Source organism: Dasypus novemcinctus, chromosome 21 (genome assembly GCF_030445035.2).
Source record: "Dasypus novemcinctus isolate mDasNov1 chromosome 21, mDasNov1.1.hap2, whole genome shotgun sequence".
Taxonomy (NCBI): Eukaryota; Metazoa; Chordata; class Mammalia; order Cingulata; family Dasypodidae; genus Dasypus; species Dasypus novemcinctus.
Genome location: NC_080693.1, coordinates 14,796,868 through 14,819,009, shown reverse-complemented (window position 1 = coordinate 14,819,009; position 22,142 = coordinate 14,796,868). Strand labels below are relative to the sequence as shown.

General features: G+C 45.9%; 1 protein-coding gene and 1 non-coding gene across 4 annotated transcripts in view; both read right to left on the bottom strand.

Annotated features, from left to right (window-relative positions):
• Nucleotides 1-693: 693 nt before the first annotated feature.
• Nucleotides 694-765, bottom strand: TRNAG-CCC (transfer RNA glycine (anticodon CCC)). Its single transcript has one exon. It is a non-coding gene; the product is annotated as a tRNA-Gly (tRNA).
• Nucleotides 766-4,459: 3,694 nt separating this feature from the next.
• The window catches only part of PRPSAP2 (phosphoribosyl pyrophosphate synthetase associated protein 2), a 46,776-nt gene continuing 29,093 nt past the window's right edge, over nucleotides 4,460-22,142 (bottom strand). For all 3 annotated transcript variants that reach the window (XM_058283361.2, XM_058283362.2, XM_058283363.1), the window contains 4 exons: nucleotides 16,683-16,831; nucleotides 11,167-11,237; nucleotides 8,295-8,441; nucleotides 4,460-5,219 (listed from right to left, as the gene is read on the bottom strand). In XM_058283361.2, the coding sequence (XP_058139344.1) occupies nucleotides 5,061-5,219; nucleotides 8,295-8,441; nucleotides 11,167-11,237; nucleotides 16,683-16,831 (526 nt within the window). In that variant the 3' untranslated portion in view covers nucleotides 4,460-5,060. The remainder of the gene's footprint in view (nucleotides 5,220-8,294; nucleotides 8,442-11,166; nucleotides 11,238-16,682; nucleotides 16,832-22,142) is intronic.

Below are 22,142 nucleotides of genomic sequence, written 5' to 3'. Positions count from 1 at the left end.
GATCTAATTCAAATTAAAACAAATTTGTTTTCAAACATATACAAAAAATCTTTTTATATAGCTTCACCCCCACAATGTTATAGTACAAATACATTGTGTGCTCATTAACCTATTTTTAAAAAAATATTTATTTCTCCCCCCTGCCCCCCAGTCCCACCCCAGTTGTCTGTTCTCTGTGTCCATTTACTGTGTGTTCCTCTTTCTGTTGTTGTCAGCAGCACGGGAATCCGTGTCTCTTTTTGCTGTATCATCTTGTTGTGCCAGCTCTCTGTGTGTGTGGTGCCATTCCTGGGCAGGCTGCACTTTCTTCTGCACTGGGCAGCTCTCCTTATGGGGCGCACTCCTTGCGCGTGGGGCTCCTCTACGCAGGGGACACCCCTGCGTGGCAGGGCACTCCTTGCGCGCATCAGCACTGCGCATGGGCCAGCTGCACACGGGTCAAGGAGGCCCGGGGTTTGAACTGCGGACCTCCCATGTGGTAGGCGAACGCCCTAACCACTGGGCCAAGTCCATTTCCCTCATTAACATATTTAAAATTGTTTTATGTGTTTGCCTTTTAAATCATATAGAATATAAGAGTAGGTACAAATAACAGTAACAAAACAGTAATACTTATGTATTTATGTAGTGACCTTTACCGGTGTTTATTTCTTCATGTGAAAATTAGTTACTATCTAGTATTCTTGTTTTTTTAGCAGGCACTGGGGCTTGAACCCAGGACCTCCTACATGGGAACCAGGTGCTCAACCACTGAGCTATACCTGCTCTTTAGTGTTTTTTCATTTCATCCTAAAGGACTTCCTTTACCATTTCTTGTAGGGCAGGTCTACTAGCAATGAAATAGTTTGTTTTGTTTTTTAAATGAGGAAATGTCTTTATTTCTCCTTCATTTTTGAAAGATAGTTTGGCTCGATATAGATTCTTGGTTGACAGTTTTTCTTTCAGCCCTTTGAATATGTCATCTTATTGTCTTCTGGCCTCCATGGTTTCTGAGGAGAATTGAGTTGTTGATCTAGTTTAGGATCTCTCACATGAGATGAGTCATTTCTCACTTTTCTCTTGTTGCTTCAGGACTGTCTCTGGACAGTCTGACTATAATGTGCCTCGGTACAGATATACTTCAGTTTATCCTACTTGGAGTTCACCGAGCTTCTTGTACATGTAGTTTATGTCTTTCATCAAATTTGGTAAGTGTTCACTCATTATTTGTTCAAATATCCACATTTCTCTCTTCTCTTTCTGGGACTATGTTGGAACACTTGATGGCATCCCACAGGTCTTGGAGTCTGGTTTTTCTTTCTTCATTTTTTTTTTTTTTTCCTTTCAGATCTTCAGTCTGGATAATTTCCATTGGCCTCTCTTCAAGTTCATTGATTCTCTCTTCTGCTTGCTCAAACCTGCTGCTGAAATTCCTCTAGTAAGTTTTTCGTCAGTTATATTTTCAACTCCAGAATTTGATTCCTTTTAAAAATAATTTCCCTTTATTGATATTCTTTTAGGTGAAGCATTGCTCTCATGGTTTCCTTTAACACTTCAAGCATATTTAAAACAGCTTAAATTTTTGTCTAGTAAGTCCAACATCTAGGCTTCCTCAGAAAGTTTCTTTTCCCCTAGATATGGGCCATTACTTCACCTCATAATTTTGTTGAAAACTGGACATCTAAAATATTATGTGACAATTCTGGAAATCACATTCTCCACCCACCTGAGTTAAGGCTAAAGAGTCAAGCCAAAGTCTCTAATAAATGTCTGCGTACTCAACCAGCTCTGCCATATGCTCCATGCCAAGGGGTTGGGAGGATTTAGTCAGGATATGCTTGAAACGACGGGAAAGAGTACTTGGTTGGGAAGTGGGAAGCTTTCCTGTGAACCCCAGCTCAGTGGCAGTGGCGAGGCCTTGTAGATGAGGGAGGATAAGAACCAACTGCTCGCCAGTGCCTGGCACAGCACAGTGGCTGAATTCCCATGTGCTTTTCCATTCATCCATTTAGTTGTGTTCCCTACTCCCACCCCAGTGACACTATCCTGTTTTTTTTTCTTTTAATCCTGTGTTCTTAATTCTTGAGAGCATTGTTCTAATCCACATTTGTCAAGGGTGGTATCACAAACAAAATTGGAAACTAATAGCATTTTTTTCTATTACAGAAATTCTGGGTTGAAGTCCGCATGTCTCTGGCCATGAAGTGGAGACAACAGTTTAGAGGGTAAAGAAGGCTGCCTCTGGCGGAGAGAAAAGCCTGCAATCCACAAAGAACTATGGAAAGGGAACTGAGAGGCTAAAGGGCTTGGGTAGAAAGGGGACTTCCATTTCATTATATTCTATGGACCCAAGAACCCCTCAGGACTCCCCACCGCACAGAACCACACCCAACCTCCTACACTTGCCCTTAGAGGACCCCTATCTCTCGGCTCCCACCCACCATCCCTGCTTCATCGCCCTTTTTCCAGCCCCAGCAGGCTGTGACGTGACACTCCACACACCAGGCACCCTCATGTCTCTGGGCTTCTGCTTGTGCAAATGTTTCTGGTTAATAACCCCAGCCTTCCCCACCCATTACCAAAATCACATTCTTTCTTCAAGGTCAAGCTCATCTTCTTCACAGGCATGTCACCTTCTCTATCTTTCCTGATGCCCATAAGAAGAGCTGCTCCTTGGCTGTGCCCCACAGCTCTCTGCTTAGACTTGTTGACTGCTGGGCACCTGGGTCCCTACTCCCCACCAGGTGGTGGGTTCTTTCAGGTGTTCTCTTCACATCCCTCCAGGGCTAGCCTGGTGCACACATTCAAGTATCCGGGAACTTGAAGGATCCTATGCAGAGGATGATACATCTTCCCTTGTTCACTTCTCTTCTGTAAATTTGACTTTTCTTTATAAAAGATGGTTTCTCAGAGGGAACATTGATGGAATGAGCTCAGAGCTCCATCTTCTCTCAAATGCATTCTACAGCAGAACCCATTTAACCCTTGCCAGAGAAGGAACATTTTCATTCACCAAAGCAATGGGGAAGGACCACTGGGCCAACGCCAAGAGCTACATGAACAGAAGTGCTCCAAGGCTGCTCAGAAAGTGCTTTGCATTTGTTTTAAAGCTTAATGACACAGTGACTTCATAAATTGTCATCAGTATAAGTAAGCGTTTAGCTTGCATCAAGAGGGGGAAAATAAAAGACAGCATCAGAAGGGGCAGAAGATGGGAAGACAAACATGGCCAAGAGTGGAGATGCAAGATAGGATGCTGAAGCTTCTTCAGCTTCTTGTACAGAATGAATGTGCAGGTAGCAGTAGGCACAGCCTGGCTGTCCACTTGCTGGGACGCCTTGTTCCTCAAGCCATTCTTTCAAATGTGGCAACTGGTGGGAGGAGGATAACCTGCTACTTAGCAAAGTCATGTCAGCCACAGAAGCCTGTTTGTGAAGTTCCATTTCCAAACACAGGTTCTCAAAAACCAAGGACACTGTTTCAAAGGAAATGGCTCTAGCATTACTTGGTTTTGAAAGCTTCGGGGTGGGAAACACTTTTCTCTGACCTCCATTTCCTCAAAAGTAAAATGTGGCAGGAGGACTGGAGGGGAGATGGGCTGATGTCCTATAGCCCTTCCCAGCACCGACACCAGATCATGGGCACTGCTGGACACAGTGTGCACAGAAGGGTTATGCAGGTGATCATTAACTACTGAAAAGCAGCTTCTGGAAGGAGAGCCCTCAGTGCCCCTGCATTCCCTTAACTCCCAGACCTACCCAAGGGCCAAGGATCCCACAGCCCTGCTGCTGTCCTTGGAGCACCAAAACACCCTGATACAGCAAACAATAAATGACTCTTCTACATTTTTGTGCTAAATCTACTGCTATTTTATTTCAGATAAATAGGCTGAAAGCAAAGGTTTAAGGTTTTTTTGTGGGTTTTTTTTTGGAGGGAGAAGGGGGAGAACAATAATCTATTTGTTAGAAAGCAAATTTTTTTCTCCCTGAATTGGAGGGGACCGTCACGTGACTGTAGTGGCACAGCATAATGGTACAACTTCTGGCACAACCCTGGGAGCCTGGTCAGATAGAAAAAACCCACAGGCAACACTCGAGCCCCAACATGGGCAAGGCTCACGTGGCATGGCCTGGAGGACTCCCCTCTAGCACCTAACGCCCCTAGAAATGCACCGACATGTTTTGCTTGGAGAAAGGCTGACCTGCTGAACAGGAAGCAGAGAACAGAGCTCGGCCAAGAGGCAGCCGTCCGGCTCCTGCACCAGCTCGGGACCTGCTATCCCCTTGGTCCCCTTATCCTGGGATTCAAACTCCTCTCCTACCTTAGTCAAGGTGCTACACGTCGTCCATGTCCAGGTCTCTGACAAACAGCCGTGACAGGGAATATTACATCCCGAGGAGGCAAAGATCTACGACACCCCTCAAAAGTTGTGGAAGAGAAAACTCAGCGAGCTGCCGAACATTTCAACATCCATGGCATGTTAAATTCAGCGTTCATTTTATTTTGGTTATAAAACTGCCAAACACAAAGTTAAAAAAACACGCACACACAAGTTTTTATTCCTTTTGCTGCAGAAAATAAATATGATCACATTTCATATGCTTGTCTATAAAAGCATTTCTAAAAATGTCAGTCACTGCATTCAACAGTATAATCTTTTTGGCTTTTCAATTGCAGGTACCATTCGGTGGATCGTTTTCTTTTATTAACTTTTTTTAAGCACTGGGGCTCAAGCAACTTTGGAAAAAGGCTGTTGGTGAGCTCAAAAATCTGATTCCAAGTGGCATTATTTAAATAGTTAAACTAAACACAATCAGGTCTTAACTTATTTTTTTAAGAGGAGAATAAAGATTTACTTTTATAAAAATTGTCCCCAAAATTCACAAGCACTCAAACCCACTTAAAAAGTTGGTCTACCTTCATCGGAATTAACAAGGAGGAAGGGTACCTAGGGGGAAAACAAAACAAAACAAAACACAAATGGCTCCTATGACGTCCTGAACACCGAGCTTGATCTGTCACAGTGTTCACTGCGCACATTTCCAGTTTGGTCCTCAGGAGTTGTGAAAGGGGAAAGCTGCTCAGTCGTCTAAGCCTATGTTTCTGAAAAGGTAGGACATGGACTCCCCATTGTGAATCCGGCGGATGGCTTCTGAAAGGATCATGCTGATGTCCACAGTTTTAATTTTGGGGCACTGGAGTTTCTGGACTTCATGTGGAATTGTGTTGGTAACCACCACCTGTGGACCAAGGAGGGGAAAAACCACGAACGTCAGAGAGCCAGCAGCCTCCCGGCTACCCCTGCGCAGCGACACGTGCCCGAACCTCTGAGTGTCGCGCTGGCAGGACAGGGCTCCCCATGCCTCCAGCAGTGTTTACAGCCCCGCGAATGCTGCCTGCGGTTCTTCTCTCACAACACCCACTACGATGGCTACAGCCAAAAGGTCAGATTGTAACAAGTGTTGGCGAGGACATGGAGTAAAGGGGCACCCTCCTTCACTGCTGCTGGGAATGTAAATTGGTGTGGCCGGCTTAAAAAGGCCATGTGGCAGTTCCTCCTAAGTTTAAATACAGAATAACCCTTTGACTCAGCAATTCCACTCCAAGGTAAATATTTAAGAGAAAAGAAGTTACACATCCCCATAAAAACTTGTACGTGAATGTTCGCAGCAGGATTATTCTACATAATCCCAAAGTGAAACAACCCAAATGTCCATCCATTCATGAATGGATAAACAGGGTGTGGTCGATCCAGACGCTGGGATCTTCTTCAGCCACACAAAGGAATGAAGTTCTGATATGTACTATAAAACCTTGAGAACAGTTTGCTAAGTAAAAGAAACCAGACACAAAAGACCACATATTATATGATTCCAACTACATGAAATGTCCAGAATTGGCATGACCATCTAGGGCTGGGGTATTGAGGTAAAAGAGGGAGAGACTGCTAATGGGGATGGGGATTCTTTTGTGGGAACTGAAAATGTTCTAGAAGTGACTGGGGTGATGGTTATACAATTTTATGAATCTATTAAAACCCACTGAATTTAATATTTCACATGAAAGAACTGTATGACGTATGAATTATACCTCAGAAAAGCTGCCGTAAAAGAAATGAAGATTTGATAAAATTTTTAAAAAGGGAGAAACAAGGTCTTTTCAACAACTAAGAATAGAAAATAAAAACACACAGTTGTCTTAAAAATAAAACTGAAAAATGGGAATAAATTTTTTTACTATTATTTATAACGGGATTCAAGACAGCTTAGAATTATAATTTTAAAAAGCACCTAACAATGAGATTGCAAAAACAGAAATGGACTATCAGAAATGATCCATAACAAGTACTAGGGACATGAAAACCTAATGAAATTATTGTAACTCAATTAAAAAACAAAAAACAAAAAAAATCTTCCTGGCAACCAAGGCAAAAATAGAAACACGACCTATAAGAAAGAGAACCGTTTTCAAAATAAAACCCTGTCTTTCCACTGGCACCGAACACAAAGGAACTGAGGGCACAACCCCAGAGGCCCTATCCCTGCAGGCGTGACGTGGCGGGGCCCCCGGCCCGGGCCCGCTGTGCTCCACGTGCGACCACGGCCTCCCACCTGCACACGGGCAGGGGCCGGGGGCCGGGGGGGATCAGAGCCTCACTATAGAGCCACCACTAGGAAGGAACTGTCCAGATTTCCTTTAACCACGTTATTTTTAAACGACAGCTTTCTTGAACTAGAATTCACATACCACAAAATTCACTCATTCTAAGTGTATAATTCAATGGTTTTTAATATACTCAGAGGCCATGTGAGCCTTGCTACGTTCAGTTTTAGAACATTTTCTTAATTCAAAAAGAAGCTCCATATCCACCTGCAGCCCCTGGCCACCCACCGCTAATCTGCATTTGGTCTCAATGGACTGGCCTGTTCTGGACATTTCATTGAACTATAAAACAAAACAAAAGCCACCCCCCATTTCCTCATTTCTCCACCCCAAGCACTAGCTCCTGGCTCCCTGCTTTGGTAGACGAGGATACTGGCACTGCTCCCTCTCTCTTCCCACCTTCCATTTCCTTGCTTGTCAATTCGGCCATTACTTTTACATTGGTCCTAACTTGATCCTCTGCTGTGTAACTGATTTGTTTGTAAGTTTATTAAAAAATCGTAGCTTCCTAAACAGAAGGCACATAGTGATCGCGCTTTACCTCTCCGTTTCTGACCGAGTGAAGGGCCCACTGCCAGGCTCGGTGTGAACCAGGTCTGCGCCCCTGCCGACGGCTCTCCAGTCTGCCCATACCTGCGCGGCAGATGGCTACGCCTACAGGAAATCTGTCCGGTGAAGGGCAGACAGACTGATGGGAGGGTGTCCTGATCTGAAGTCTTCCCACTACGTTTTTTTTAGGTGGCACCAGGGATTGAACCCGGGACCTCACACATGGGAAGCAGGCGTTCAACCACCGAGCTACACCTGCTCCCCTTCCCGCTGCATTTAAGGTATGAATTTTGTCACAGTGCCCTGACCATCTCCATGCTTTTAGCAGCACTCCTGGTCCTTAGCCAGGTTTGCCCAGTTGAGGGAGAAGGCTGGATTTATCGGAGCCATGCCAATCTGCCTGTGTTTGTGCCAAAGCACCTTCTACCCATCAAAGATGATAAACAGAGGAACAGCATCAAGGAGATTGAACGTTACAAAATACCGATGTGAGACTTGGGAAAACTAAGGGGATCTGAATACAGGGGTCAGCTACCTCTATTTTTAAAAGATAGGGAAAATGTAACTTACACAAGGAATCCCAGGACTACCTGGCCGGCCTCTGGAATGAGTGGGCAGGCAAAGCAGGGGCAAGTGAAACTTGCATTTGCTTTAAGCTATTCTTTGGACCGGCCCTCTCAGGGAGCACTAGGGAACTATAGGTAGCTGAGAAACATTGTCTCATTTGCCACCCTCTTCCAATCTCTCACTGTGGACGTGCATGGCATGGAAAGAGCTGGAGCTCTGGCATCAGGCAACCAAAGGTTTGAACTGAATACATGACCTAGTTGCCGTCTAACCTAAGTTCCTGAGTCTTTCTGAAACACGAGGTCTTCACAGCCATCAAAGGGGGAACGGCGTGAGCCTCCTGGGCCACGGGAGCTCAGTGACAGCGTGTGCAAAGCACGGCCAGAGTGCTTGGAGCTGTGAACTACCACTCTGGGCAAAAGAGAGAGGTGAACACACCGAAAGAGCCCACATGCTGGATTCCCTCTCCACTGCAGCGTCGCTTGCGCTCGCACAGCTCTCTGTAAGGAGGCTCAAGGCATGGCAAAGGCACTCACCTCGTCGATGGCAGACTCTTCAATCAGCCGGGGCGCGTCCGAGGACAACAGGCCGTGAGTGGCCATCACGAAGATCTTATAGGCGCCTCTTTCCTTCAGGGTCTCTGCTGCAGCAAGAAAGCTGTCAACGTCATCGATAATGTCATCCTGTCAAGTTGCAGATTGAGCAAAAGGTACGTGAACACTCTTGCGAAGATGCGTTCAGACAACCAGGATAGAGAAGGGGTCCGACTACTTTCACTGAGCCGGCCCTGGCTGGGTGCGGGGTCGGCTTTCGCCCCGCTGGCTGCACACTGCCGGGTCTGGCCTGTGCGGCGCTGCCCAGCCCTCGAGCCCTCCAAGGCAAGCCTCTCAGCCTGCTGTGACTGGGAGCCCGCACCATCGCCCCGCCATGCTCTAGGCTCTCTGGGGAGAAGCACTGCTTCCAGCTGGGTAACCGCTGTCCAGGGCAGGGTGGCACAGTGGAGATGCGCCTTACGGGTCTGCTGAAGGGATTTCTTTTTAAACGCATAGAAAAAATATTACAAGGTGCTTTTGGCACTGCTTAATGGAACTAATGGGTGGTTCTTTCCCATCTTCTTGCTGTTTTCCTTATTTTTTAAACTTCTTCTACTGAGCATTGCATTTTTACAATGGGAAAAACAATGATTACAATTTTTAATAAAATTTCCAGTCCAGTAGTATCCGACCTGTGACTCAGATTCCCAGGCTACCAGAGTGATTTTACAAACCCATTACTGTGTCAAGCACTGTCCAGAGTTGATAAAGATTCACATATTCATCTAACTATTATTCCTTCCAACTGTATACTGATGTTACTATGACCAAATGTATGCATAACTTTAAAAGTGCTGCTGGTAAAACGGTAGAGCCACTCTGGAAAACACCTTGGCAGTTTCTTAAAAAACTAAACATGCAACTACCACATGATCCAGCAACTGTCCTCCTGGGCCTTTACTTCAGAGAAATGAAAACTTATGTCTCCTCAGGAAAGTTCACAGCAGCTGTGTTTGTCATGGTCCCACTGGACCAGGCCAAATGCCCTGTAACAGGTGAGGCGCCAAACACACTGTGGCCATCCATACCGTGGAAGAGGACTCGGCAACAAAAAGGCACAAACGGCGAACGGACATGGATGCATCCGTGGAGACGGGCTGAGTGAGAAAAGTCTATCTCAAAAGGTTAAATACTGGATATTCCACCTGAAACATTTTTTTTTTTTTTGAGGTAGCAGGGCCGGGGATTAAACCTGGAACCGCATGTGTGGGAAGCCGGTGCTCAACCACTGAACACACTGGCTTCTCTGAGTTATTTTTTTCATTTGTTTGTTTGATGTTTTTGTTTTTTTCAGGAGGCACCAGGAACCAAACCAGGGACTTCCCATGTGGGAGGCAGGAGCTCAGCTGTTTGAGCCACATCCATTCCCCTATAAACATTCTTGAAAATAACCAAACTTATAGAGAGGGAGAACAGGTTAGTGATGGGACACTGGGGAAGCTGGGTGGAGAGTATGTGGTCCAGTTTTTGGTGGGGTGTGTGTGTGTGGGGGGGGGTTTAACTTCCTGTGAATCTGTAATTCCTTCAAAACGAAAAGGTGAGTGGTTTTAGTTTTTTTGGTTTTTTACACTTTTTAAAATTGAAGTTAAGAGATCACAAAGAACATTACATTAAAAAACATAAAAGGTTCCCATATAACCCACTCCCCACTCCTCCACTCCCATCATTTTTGTAAATTGTATTTTTTTGAAGATAAATATATCATAAAAGTTTTTTTTTTAAAAGCAGTTGCAATAGAAAGGTGGGGGGTGCTACCAAATGCATAGCATCTTTTTGTTACTGTCTATTGTGTTGCTTAAGCAATAAACTGCTGTACAGCAATCACCCTGCGGGGTGACGTGGGAAATCGTGTGCCTTGAAAAAAGGTGCACACACAATCACCGAGGAGCGGGGAGGACGTGGAGGACCCGCTGGCACAACCGCCGTGGGGCGATCTGCACTGCCTGGTAAAGCTGACAACGTGCACACCTCCAGTCCCAACCACTCCACGCCTGTGGACCTAGAAACTTTTGCATTTGCATCAGAAAACAGGACAAGGCAGCTCAAAGCTGATTTGGAAAAAAGCAAAGAAACTGCACGTGCAATGCCTGGAGAACAGACAAATCTGCTCTCGCAGCTGTGCCGTGGAACCCTACAGCATGAAGAAGAAAAGCTAATGACATGTCACAACACAGATAAACCTCACCACAGCCTGAACCAAAGAGCCTCCAAGTATGCAGAGGCTTCCTTTCCATAAAGGTCAGAAACACGCAGAACGAAACACGGTGCTGGGGCAGGGGCACGCATGGCATGCCGCTAGGCAAGCGAGGGCAGCCACCTTCGGGCCGGGGACAAGCTTGGGGGGAGAGAGGAGGATGGGCTGGCGGGAGCCCTGAGGAGCCCAAGGGCATCTGGCAGGCCTCAGTTCTGAAGATGGCGGGGTGGCCATGTGCTCATTTTATTATTATTCTTTAAACACACAGGTCTTAGATACTCTTTTTATGCATTAGTTTTAAAAAGTATGAGACGAAGTAAACTTCCAATGGTCATGATTTTATTATCCCTACTTTAATCAGAAAATTGTCCTGTATTATTACAAATAACATTAGCTACATAATAATGTAATTAAGTAGTCCGCCCCCCCCTCCATAAACTGACAGCATTTTTTGAGTTTGGGACCGAAGAAAGCATTCAGGACAACACGCCACTTCAGTGTGACTCACCTGGCCATTCCGTTAGCCCAAGGCCCTTCACTCGTGCAGCATGACAAGTGAGTCCGCGGGGAAATCAGAGCAAGCAGTGAAAGGAGCACTGAGGCCAGAAGAGGCGCACCTACCACAATGATGGCGATCCTTCCTCCCACGTCGCCGACAACTGTGATTGGGGGCTTTTCTTTGGGAATCAGCACTGGTCAGAACAAAACACACACAAGAATTCCTATACTCAAGGTCAAACAAACCCTTTTTAAAAAGTCAGTGTCATTAAAGGAACAGAAGTGAAAGGGCGGCCTGGCCAGGGCATCTCAGGCCGGCCAAGGCTCACCTTGAGGGCAGGGGGCTCAGTGCGGGGGCAGGGCCGGTGCCCTGCAGGAGGCGCAGCAGCACCTCTGTGCACTCAGTGCCGGGGGCTCGTCCCCCTCCAGCAGCACCTCTGCGCACTCAGTGCCGGGGGCTCGTCCCCCTCCAGCAGCACCTCTGCGCACTCGGTGCCGGGGGCTCGTCCCCCTCCAGCAGCACCTCTGCGCATTCGGTGCCGGGGGCTCGTCCCCCTCCAGCAGCACCTCTGCGCACTCGGTGCCGGGGGCTCGTTCCCCTCCAGCAGCACCTCTGCGCACTCGGTGCCGGGGGCTCGTCCCCCTCCAGCAGCACCTCTGCGCACTCGGTGCCGGGGGCTCGTCCCCCTCCAGCAGCACCTCTGCGCACTCGGTGCGGGGGCTCATCCCCCTCCAGCAGCACCTCTGCGCATTCAGTGCCGGGGGCACGTCCCCCTCCAGTAGCACCTCCGCCCAGTCAGTGCCAGCAGCACGTCCCCCACCAGCTGTGACAAAACTGTCTCCAGATATTTCCATGCATCCCCTTATCACCAGCCAACTCCCACCCCCGAGAACCTAGATTAAAGGAGACAAAGGCACAGGACAATCCAACACAATTGCAATCGGTGTGAACCTGCTCAGATCCTGGAGGGATGGAGGTGGGGGCAACTGAAAAAATACAACAAAGCAAAGCAAGAGAAGGGCCAGACCCGAAGTGTTTGGTTTTTTTTAGATTTTCAACCCCCTGTTCCCAGGCAACCTGAAGGATACCTGAAGGAAGGGCATCCTGGAAGAGCCCTTTAGAAAATCGACTTGACAACTTAAAAGGGTCTTACAAATATTCATACCTTCTATGAAGGAGACCCATTAACCTCACTTTTGAAAAAGTATAAAGAAAGAAGCTGACGCATGGAAAAAAGCTTTAACTTACTCAAATATGTTCAATGCCACAGTATTTGCAAACAACAGGGGAGAAAGCATGACAAGATTGTTTCCAGAAGATGGGACATTACACAGCCAATAAAAAGGCTGGGTACAAAAATTTTTAATGACTTGGGAAGAGATAAAAGTTATAAGACTGAGAGAAGACAGCAATATGCCCGATGATGTGCTCAGAATGAACTGTAGCTCTATAAATGGAAGACTGGGAAAAAGTGGAATGAAGCCCACCAAGATATGTAAGTTGTGTGTCTTTAGGGTTAAGTATTATGCATGTATTGTCTTCGAGCTCTTATGCATTATCTATCTTTTAATTATATAATGTGTTCATTTTCTGGAAAGGCATTTTTCATTGTTTTCCTTTTTAGATGGCAATTTCTCATCTAAGAAAAAACCAAGTGGTTACAAAATGTTTTCGAAATCTATTTTTAAATATCAAAGTCTTTCTACTGGGAAGCAGATGTGGCTCAAGCAGTTGGGTGCTTGCCTACCACGTGACAGGGTGGGGAAGTCCTAAGTTTGGTTCCCAGTGCCTCCTAAAGAAGACGAACAAGACGGTGAGCTGATGCAGCAAGCTGACACAACAAGATGATGCAATGAAGAGACCCAACAAGGAAGCACAACGAGAGACAAACAGACAAGGAGTGGAGGTGGCTTAAGCCCTTGGGCACCTCCCTCCCACATGGGAGGTCCCAGGTTCAGTTTCCGGTGCTTCCTAAAAAGAACATCATAAGCACACAACAAACAGACACAGAGAGTAGACAGCAAGCGCAAACAATGGGGGGTGGGTGGGGGGGGTAAATAAAATACATCTTTTAAAAAAGTCTTTCCATTTGAGATGTTATAGATATAACACCTTCCCTTCCCTTCATACATCTTTTTGCTATTAAACAAGCATTGTAGGTAGTGTCGGACCATTGAATGTGCAAGGAATGTTCACGATTTAGGATCTGTGAAATTAAAATTTGATTACATTCGCAGAAAAACCCTCCAGTGATCACTACTTGAGTCAAATGTAAAAAAAATAAATTTGGAGTTAAAATTAAAATCATGGATGAGACAAGTGAAATGTACAAGGCCAAGCAAGGAGAAAAAGGAATGTCAGAGGAGCTTAGAGATGACCCTCTCCCATCCCCTCCTCTTTCATGGGAAAACTGCTGCTGTTTCTGCACCCAGGAATGACTCCCTAAGTCCACACTGAAAGCCAGCGCCAGCAAGTCCCAAAGGAGCTGGGTGCTCGCGAGGATTGCCGCCGTCCTGAGTGGAGCCCCAAGCTGGAACCTGAGTAGGAACCTGCCTTGCTCTCTGCTGCGCCGAGAGGCTGGGTTCCCCAACAGGCTCTGTCCACCTGGGCCAGCGGGGGCTTACAGGCCCACCCTCGCTGGCCGGGCAAGGGCTCTGAAAGGGAGGGACAGCCAGGAGCTGAGGGCCACAGCTGCGGCCTTGACCGAGTGTCGGAGAGAAGGGAACATGCAAAATGAAGGGCTTGGCAAGCCTGAGCAAAAAGTTTTCCTGACACTTTCCCAACCCCTGGATTCGCACAGATGGCTCCATACTCAGCCCTCCCTCCTCTTAAGGAGCCTCACTACGTCACAGAGACCCAAGAATGGCATGGAAAGAGCACAGGTTTCCGAGGCAGACATGCTCTGCTCCCCTGTGTAATCCCAAGGAAGTCTCTTAACCTGTCTGACCCTCTGTCTCTTCATCTATAAAATGGAATATCGCCACTCAGGTCCAAGCGTGGTCCTGGGGACTGGTGCAGTATTAACGTCTGTTCCCTCCCACCTATGTACTAACTACCAACACATTCTGTCACCTTCACCTCCATCGCCACCACCCTTGCGAGCAGTGCTGTCCAACAGAAAGCACAAATGCAAGCCTCAATGTATAATCTTAACTTGCCTAGTAACAGTAAAAAGGGGGTGAAATCATTATTATATTTTGGACATTCGACACTGGCAGTTTTATTTGAACTCTGAGATTTGGGAGTTGGTGCCTGGTGCAGTTTGGTATCATTTATGAATTCCAAAAATAGATACTGGATTCTGTTTGCAAAGTGGTCTGCTCCTCTGGGCATATTAGACTGCACTGGATTCAGAGGTTTCACTTTTACGTGATTAAATAATGACTGGGGCTTTGATTGGGCCACGTCAGTAGGATGCTGAGTCCCCACCCCCTTGATGGGCAGGGACTCACAGAGAAAGCGCACTGCAGACAAGGAGGATGGCGTTCTGAGCTGAAGCCTGGGAAGTAAACACATGGAAGCAAAGAGAGCAGGTGAGCCCGGAGAGGAATGAGCCCTGGAAGGGGAGGAACCCAGGAAGCCTGAGCCCTTGCAGACGTCGGCTCCAACATGTGCCAACAGACTTTGGTGAGGGAAGTAACTTATGCTTTATGGCCTGGTAACTGTAAGCTTCTACCCCAAATAAATGCCCTTTATAAAAGCAAATAGATTTCTGGTATTTTCCATCAGCACCCCTTTGGCTGATTTTGGTTCTTTTTTTTTTTCCTTTTTAAAAATTTTCATTCTAGTAACATATATACAATCTAAAATGTCCCCTTTTAGCCATACTGGGTTTTATGATTCAGGGCTGGTAATTTATGCTCACAATGTTGTACTACCATCACTGCCATCCATTACCAAAACTTTTCCATCATTCCAACAGAAATGTACATTTTAAGAAGAAATTAATTTTAATAAGGTATTTAATCCAAGGTATCAAAGTATTATCATTTTAACATGTAATCAAATAAATTCAGTACGAGCTACTTTATTTTCATTGTTTTTCTCACTTAAGCCTCTAGTGCATCTCAGTTCCCACTGTCCACATTCCAAGTGATTGCCCTGGGACACCACGTTGGGTAGCACAGCCCAAGAGTGGGAGCCCTCCCTGGCCAGCCTCTCTTCTCTGCAGCCTATCCCAAGTGACTCAGGACAGGCCTGGATTTCCACTAACTGCCCCCAACTTGAGAGCTTCTGACAGTGCCGCTGAGAACACAGATGTGTGCACGACTGTATGAATCAAACTCCCCCTCAGATGCTACCTCAGGGAGCGGCTACCTCGGCCACGTCTCTTCCCTCTCGGGCCCTTCCAGAATGTCATTAGGGTGGTGGCTTCCTGACCACAGTGGGGCCCCACGTTAAGAAGCGGCCCCTCGCTGAGTGCAGGCAGCCCTGTCGCCTCGGCAGGCGTGACGAGGCTGGGGTGAGCTGACGGTGGCAGCTGGCCGTGGGGCGCTCGTGTGCCCGGGGCTCACCACTGTTTAGCAAGGCGAGTATATAAACTGACAAAGGTGCTCTCCGTCCTCTTTTTCAGAGAAAGGAACAGGACTGGAGAGGTGACACAACTCGCCCAAGGGCACACAGCTAACAAGTGATAAGCCAGCCACAAACCCAGCCCTCGGGCTCTCGTCCCCTCCCGACAGTCCTGGCCCCCCAATTTAATGCATGCCTGGGATGCCCCACCGCCCCACCCTGGCTAGCTGAGACCCAAAGGCACAGCTGAAACCTCAGCCTACACGGCCACCCCAGCTACAACACCACCTCCTCTACTGTTTTCTCCACTGGCACATGAGCAGGCTCCTAGGCAGAGCACGAACCCACACACAGGCAGGCTTTTTTTTAAGGAGGTACTGAGTGTGAACATGGGACCCCGTACATGTGCAGCAGGAGCTCAACCCTGGGCTACACCCGCTCCAGGAATTTTTTAATTGAAAAGATGTGACTGAAGAATGAAGGAGGTTCCTTAGAAACAAACAAGTTCCTGCATAAGGCCACCACCCCATCACAACTATTTCCACTCTTCACACTGCCTTGTGGTCCTTGCTGAGGCAAAGACAGGGACACAAGCTGGTATTCTACCTTCTACACCTACAAGTCCAGAGATTTTCTCTTGTTTTCAGAGTCTGAATTACTTTAAAGGGCTGCGTAATTAATTGTACTGATACAACCTAATTTACCAAACCCTGCCCTCTGGTAAAACATTTAGAGTTTTCCAGTATTTTGCCTTAAAAATAACATGACAGTATAGCTTTGTATTTAAAAAATTGCTTATGTTAAATTATTCTCTAGGAGTTATGGAAGGAAGAGAGGGAGGGAGGGAGGAAGTAAGGAAGTAAGTCAGCTCCCTGAAGGGCCACTGCTGGGTCCAAAGAGCTGAACACGCCACAGTCTCGCCATGATACGAGCTGCCCCCTAATAGGCCACGTAATGCAGAGGCCTGCTGGAGGTGTGCCCACCCCACTCAGGCCAGGAAAGGGGTCAATCGGGTTTGCCCGCTGAGAAAACACAGAAAGCAAAGAGGCAGTTGACATTTGAAAGGAAACAAAACTAAGCCCGCCCTGCAGGCCTGGGCGAGCGGCCCGGGCGCTGGCGCACTTACTGGGGATGTCCAGGCTGGGGTGGATGGCGGCCACGTTCCTGACCATGGGCGGGGAGTGCCTCCCGTCCACCAGGTCCGACTCGGCGTCCTGCGCTTCCCCGTGAATCACCGCGATGCCCAGGCGAAGGCGCTCGGCGAATGACTGTGCCCTGAGGGAAAGCATTAGACAGATTCAAACTCACTCGATAGCTGTTTTCTGCCAACGCCTAGGGAAGAAAGTGTAAGAGAACGCAAGGAGACGTGGTTTCCCAGAGGAGTAACGAAAAAAGAACGATATAACCCTAGATTTTTTAGTACAAGCCTTAGTGTGGAGACGCAACAAGACAAAGCCTTCCCCAGGCAGCGCGCGACACGGGTCGGGCCAGCGACCGGCCAGCCTGGCTCAGTTAATTCAGCTCCTTTACGGCCCTGTTTCCTAGCCAGAAACTGCTCATTCTACTACCAACAGGGTGATGGCGAAAACCAACCACACAACAGAGTACAATAAATACTCAGTAAAGCATGGAGCACGCTTTTAAAATAAAATTTTACTGCAGTATGTCATTCATCATGAACATACATAAAATGAAGCAGGGACGTGGACTTAGCCCAGTGGTTAGGGCGTCCGTCTACCACATGGGAGGTCCGCGGTTCAAACCCCGGGCCTCCTTGACCCGTGTGGAGCTGGCCATGCGCAGTGCTGATGCGCGCAAGGAGTGCCCTGCCACGCAGGGGTGTCTCCATGTAGGGGAGCCCCACATGCAAGGAGTGCGCCCCGTAAGGGGAGCCGCCCAGTACAAAAGAAAGTGCAGCCTGCCCAGGAATGGTGCCGCACACACGGAGAGCTGACACAGCAAGATGACGCAACAAAAAGAAACACAGATTCCCGTGCCACTGACAACAACAGAAGCGGACAAAGAAGATGCAGCAAATAGACACAGAGAACAGACAACTGGGGCTGGAGGGGGAAAAGGAGAGAGAAATAAATAAATAAATCTTTAAAAAATAAAAAAAATAAAATGAAGCAATTCTTTAACACTCTTACTGAGGTATATATATATACAACTATACATACATAGAGCGTACAACTTCTTAAGCTCTGACATATGGATATGCCCATATAATTATCAGTATCAGTATGATAACTATCAGTGCCAAACGTTTCCTCGTGCCCCTTTGTAATCCCTCCTTCCAGTGCCAGACAATTACTGGTACGTAATAGTTTCGCCTTTTCTAGAATTTCATATGTATAGAATCATATAGAGCGCACACACACACATACACACATACACACACACACATATTGGTCTGGCTTCTTTCATGCAGAACCATGTTTTCTCCTTCAAAGTTGTTTTGGTCTTCCACATTCCTTATTTTAGATCAGCTTGTCAGTTTCTACTAAAAAATATGGTAAAATTTTGACTGGGATGATGTTACTTCTATAGGGCAATTTGGAGAGAATTGACATCTTAACAATATTGAGTCTTTTGACCCATGAACATAACAGTATGTCTAGTAACTTACGCTTTAATTTCTCTGTTTTATAGTTTGTAGTACACAAGTCTTGGGCATCCTTTCTTATATTTACCCCTAAGTGTTTCACACTTACTGTGATGTTACTGTGAATGTCTTATTTCAGTTTCTAATTTTTTCACTGCTAACATGTAGAAACTGATTTTTGTATACCTGAAATCTTGCTAAACTCCTTTTTTAAAAAACCCTACTTGCATTTTTATAGATTCCATCAGATTTTCTACATAAATGATCATGCCACCTGCAAATTAGGACTGTTTTACTTATTTTTCCCCTTACGATGTTTTCCTCTTTTTTATATATATTTTTATTGCACTGTCCAGAACCTCTAGTACAACAGTGAATAGAAGAAGGGAGAACAGAAGTAGGTGGAACAGGATCTTTGGGAGAGAAGCAGTCTTTCAACACTAGGTAGGATGTTAGCTATAGGTTTTTCCTAAATGCCCTTTATGATACTGAGGAAGTTCCTTTCTTTTCCTAGTTTGCTGACAGTTTCTATCAGGAATAGATGTTGGGTGTTGTCATATGCTTTCTTTTCTTTCTCTTCTTTTTTTTTGAGACATTCACATGGCTTTTCTTTTTTAGTTTCTTGATAACAGTGAATTACAGTCATTGTTTTTACTGTAAACCAACCTAGCTTTCCTGGGATGAACCCCAAATGGTCGTGACATATGATCCTATTTATATATAGTCAGATTCGATTGCTACAGTGTTGTTAAGAATCTTTTATCTATGCAAAGGATACTGGTCCCCAGTTTTCTTCTGATGTCTGTGACTGTTTTATTTAGAACCAGCATTATTTCTTCCTTAAATGCTTGGTAAAATTCATCATTGAAGCCATCTGGGCCTAAGAATTTCCTCCATGTGACAGTTTTGGTGGTTTTTTGTTCTTTTGTTTGTTTTTTAAAGCATTTTACTGAGATACATTCACATGGGAAAGTTTTTAATTTTAAAACTCAGTGGTCAGGTGCCTGACAAAAAAATCAAAACAAACGGGAGCAGATGTGGCTCCAGCGGTTTAGTGCCAGCTTCCCACACGGGGAGCCCTCGGTTCGATCCTCAGTGCCTCCTAAAAACAAAAAAACCAACAAGCCAACAAAGAAAAAACAACTGAGGGGAGCCGATGTTGAGGTCCAGGGTTCAATCCCCGGCCTTGGTACCTCAAAAAAACAAACAAAGAAACAAACCAGAAAACCCAACCAACCAACCAACCAAGATGATCAGTTTGCCACAACATGAACGAATCTCAGACTTCCACGCTGAACAAAAGAAGGCAGGCACAACGTAGTACGTACTGTCTGATTCCATTCATATGCAGTGCAAAAACAGGCAGAGCAAGTCTATGGTGATAAAGGTGAGAAGAGTGGTTATGGGTGGGAGAGGGTAGGTAGTGACTTGCAGGGGGCACAAGGAAACCTTCTGGGGTAAAAGAAATGTTCTTTATCTTGACGTGGTGGTAATTAAATGAATTCACCAAGCTGAACACTTCAGATTTATGCATTTTGTTCATTTCTCTGCATACGTTTTATGACTTAATAAAAAAAAAAAAATCAACAAACTCTGTTTGAGTTTCCTGAAACATCCACAAAGATAAAAACCTACATATGGTATCAAATTTTAAAATGTCAAAATTAAATCATGCTATCAAATCCAACAGTTTTAATTAATTTACACAAATTTAATTATACTTAATTATACCATAATCTCTATAAATGTTAACCAAATAATATTCTAATTATGTTTCTAAATAGTGGACATTTGGGAAGGAAAGGGTATAATGTAGCATGTTCTCAATGTCATTTCATCTCACAAAAAAATCTTCCCAATAAAACCAAGGCATCACTTCTCGATACAGAGGTGGAGTGGACAGCACCATCCCAGGGTCCACAGAATGGAGGAACAGAGTATGGATTAGAGTGGACTTACTGATATTCTACTCTGGAACTATTGTGACTAGTAATGGAAGAAACTGTAGCAGTGATGTGGAGAAAGTGGCCACGGTAGTTGCTGAGGCAGGGAGAGGGAAGAAGAGATGAGATGTGGGCATTTTTGGGAGCTGGAGTAGTTCTAAATGATGCTGCAGGGACAGATGCTGGACGTTATATATCCTGCCATACCCACTGAATGGACTGGGGAGAGTGTAAGCTACAATGTAAACTATTGTCTATGTGGTGCAGCAGTGCTCCAAAATGTATTCATCAAGTGCAATGAATGTGCCTCAAGGATGAAAGAGATCATTGATGTGGGAGGAGGGGGGTGGGGAGTGGGATACATGGGAAACTCTTATATTTTTTAATGTAACATTTTTTGTGATCTATGCATCTTAAAAAAAATAAAATAAAAAACTTAAAAAGCAAAACAAAACAAAAAAACCAAGGCACCAAAGAAGATGTCACTTGAGACTCCAGGTGTTTGCTGGCCTAGTCTGAGGATCCTGAATCCAGGTGCTAGTGCCTGTGTGGTGAGCCAGTGCCTGTGTGGTGAGCCAGTGCCTGCGCAGCAAGATGATGATGCAACAAATGAGAGACGAAGGGGAGAGTCAAGGTAAAGCACAGCAGAAACCAGGAACTGAGGTGGCACAATTGACAGGGAACCTCTCTCCACATCAGAGGTCCCCAGGATCAAATCCTGGTGAATCCTAGAGGAGAAAGATGAGAAGAGAAGACAAAAAGAGAAATAGATACAGAAGATCACACAGCCAATGAACACAGACACCAAAAATAGCAAGGTGGGGGTGGGGGAAGGGAAGAAAAAAAATAAGCCAAAGAAAGTTCTCTAAACACAAAGGAAACAATAAAAGAAAGACTTTTGAACATTAGAATGTAAGAAAGAACAGGGTAAACAAAATTATGGGTAAAGACAAGAGGCTTTTCTAGTCTTCTTGAATTTTCTAAAGTACATTCGACAGTGAAAGCAAAAACTGTAACCCTGCCTGATGTGCTTCTAAATGTACGTAGAGGAAATACTTAGGATCAGTATAAACAGATGTGGGTAAAGGGATGGAAAGGAACCTGGTAGAGTGACCACATGGTAACCTGACAGGTTCTTTGTAGATAACGTAATACCCACAGCGAGCAGTAAAACAGCACCTCGGGGATGGGGGAGCAGGGACCTCAGAAAACCCACTCATCCACAAAAGCAAGGACAATATTGGCAAAAACTGTGGAAATCAAAATTTGGAGACCTCTAGAAGTTAACTACAAGTTAGGACAATCTGAAAAGTGTCTATTCAAGAAAGACAGCTGACTCCTCAGAACAGTAAGCTTCGGGGTGTTTAACTCGCCCAATCCCACCCATCTCCCAAGCTCTGAGGTGGACTAAAAACTACAGCACTCGCAGCCAGGGCAGCTGTGAAAACTGTCAGCCGACCAACCCTGGAGGGGACAGAAGGAGTTTAGCGCTTCCCCCAAATCCCGACATCCAGGTGACTGTCATTATTTGACCCATATTTCAGCCCGCTGAGAAGGTCCCTTCCCAAGTCTGGTCTTTATCTGACCTGACTCAAGTGCTTGCTCTGTGCAAACAGCCCCATTCCCAGACATTTGTCAAAACCAACCGGCAGCAGCAGTTTATGTGGCAGGGGCCTGAGTGGTAGTACTAGACGGGGCAAACAAGAGGCTGGTCAAAAAAAACAAAGAAGGAGTGAAGTCACAGAAAAAGGCAGCAGAGTGGAGGCTGCAGAGGTTGGTTCCTCCACAGAAACAAGCATTAAGCTCAGGAAAAAACATCAGGATCAACTATTTCAGAACTCTGGGAACTGAGCAGACACTGACATCGCCCACAGGAGAGCTTCCGGAAGGGAGAAGTGGCTGAACTTTGGTGAGAAGTGGTTTCTTAGCACAGCCCTGAACGTGGGGATGCAGCCTGCCTTTTGAGAATGGCTGGTTGGTGCCCTATCCTCCAAAATTGGGGGGCTGTGTCTGTAGGTTCCTTGGGGAGCTTAGTTTC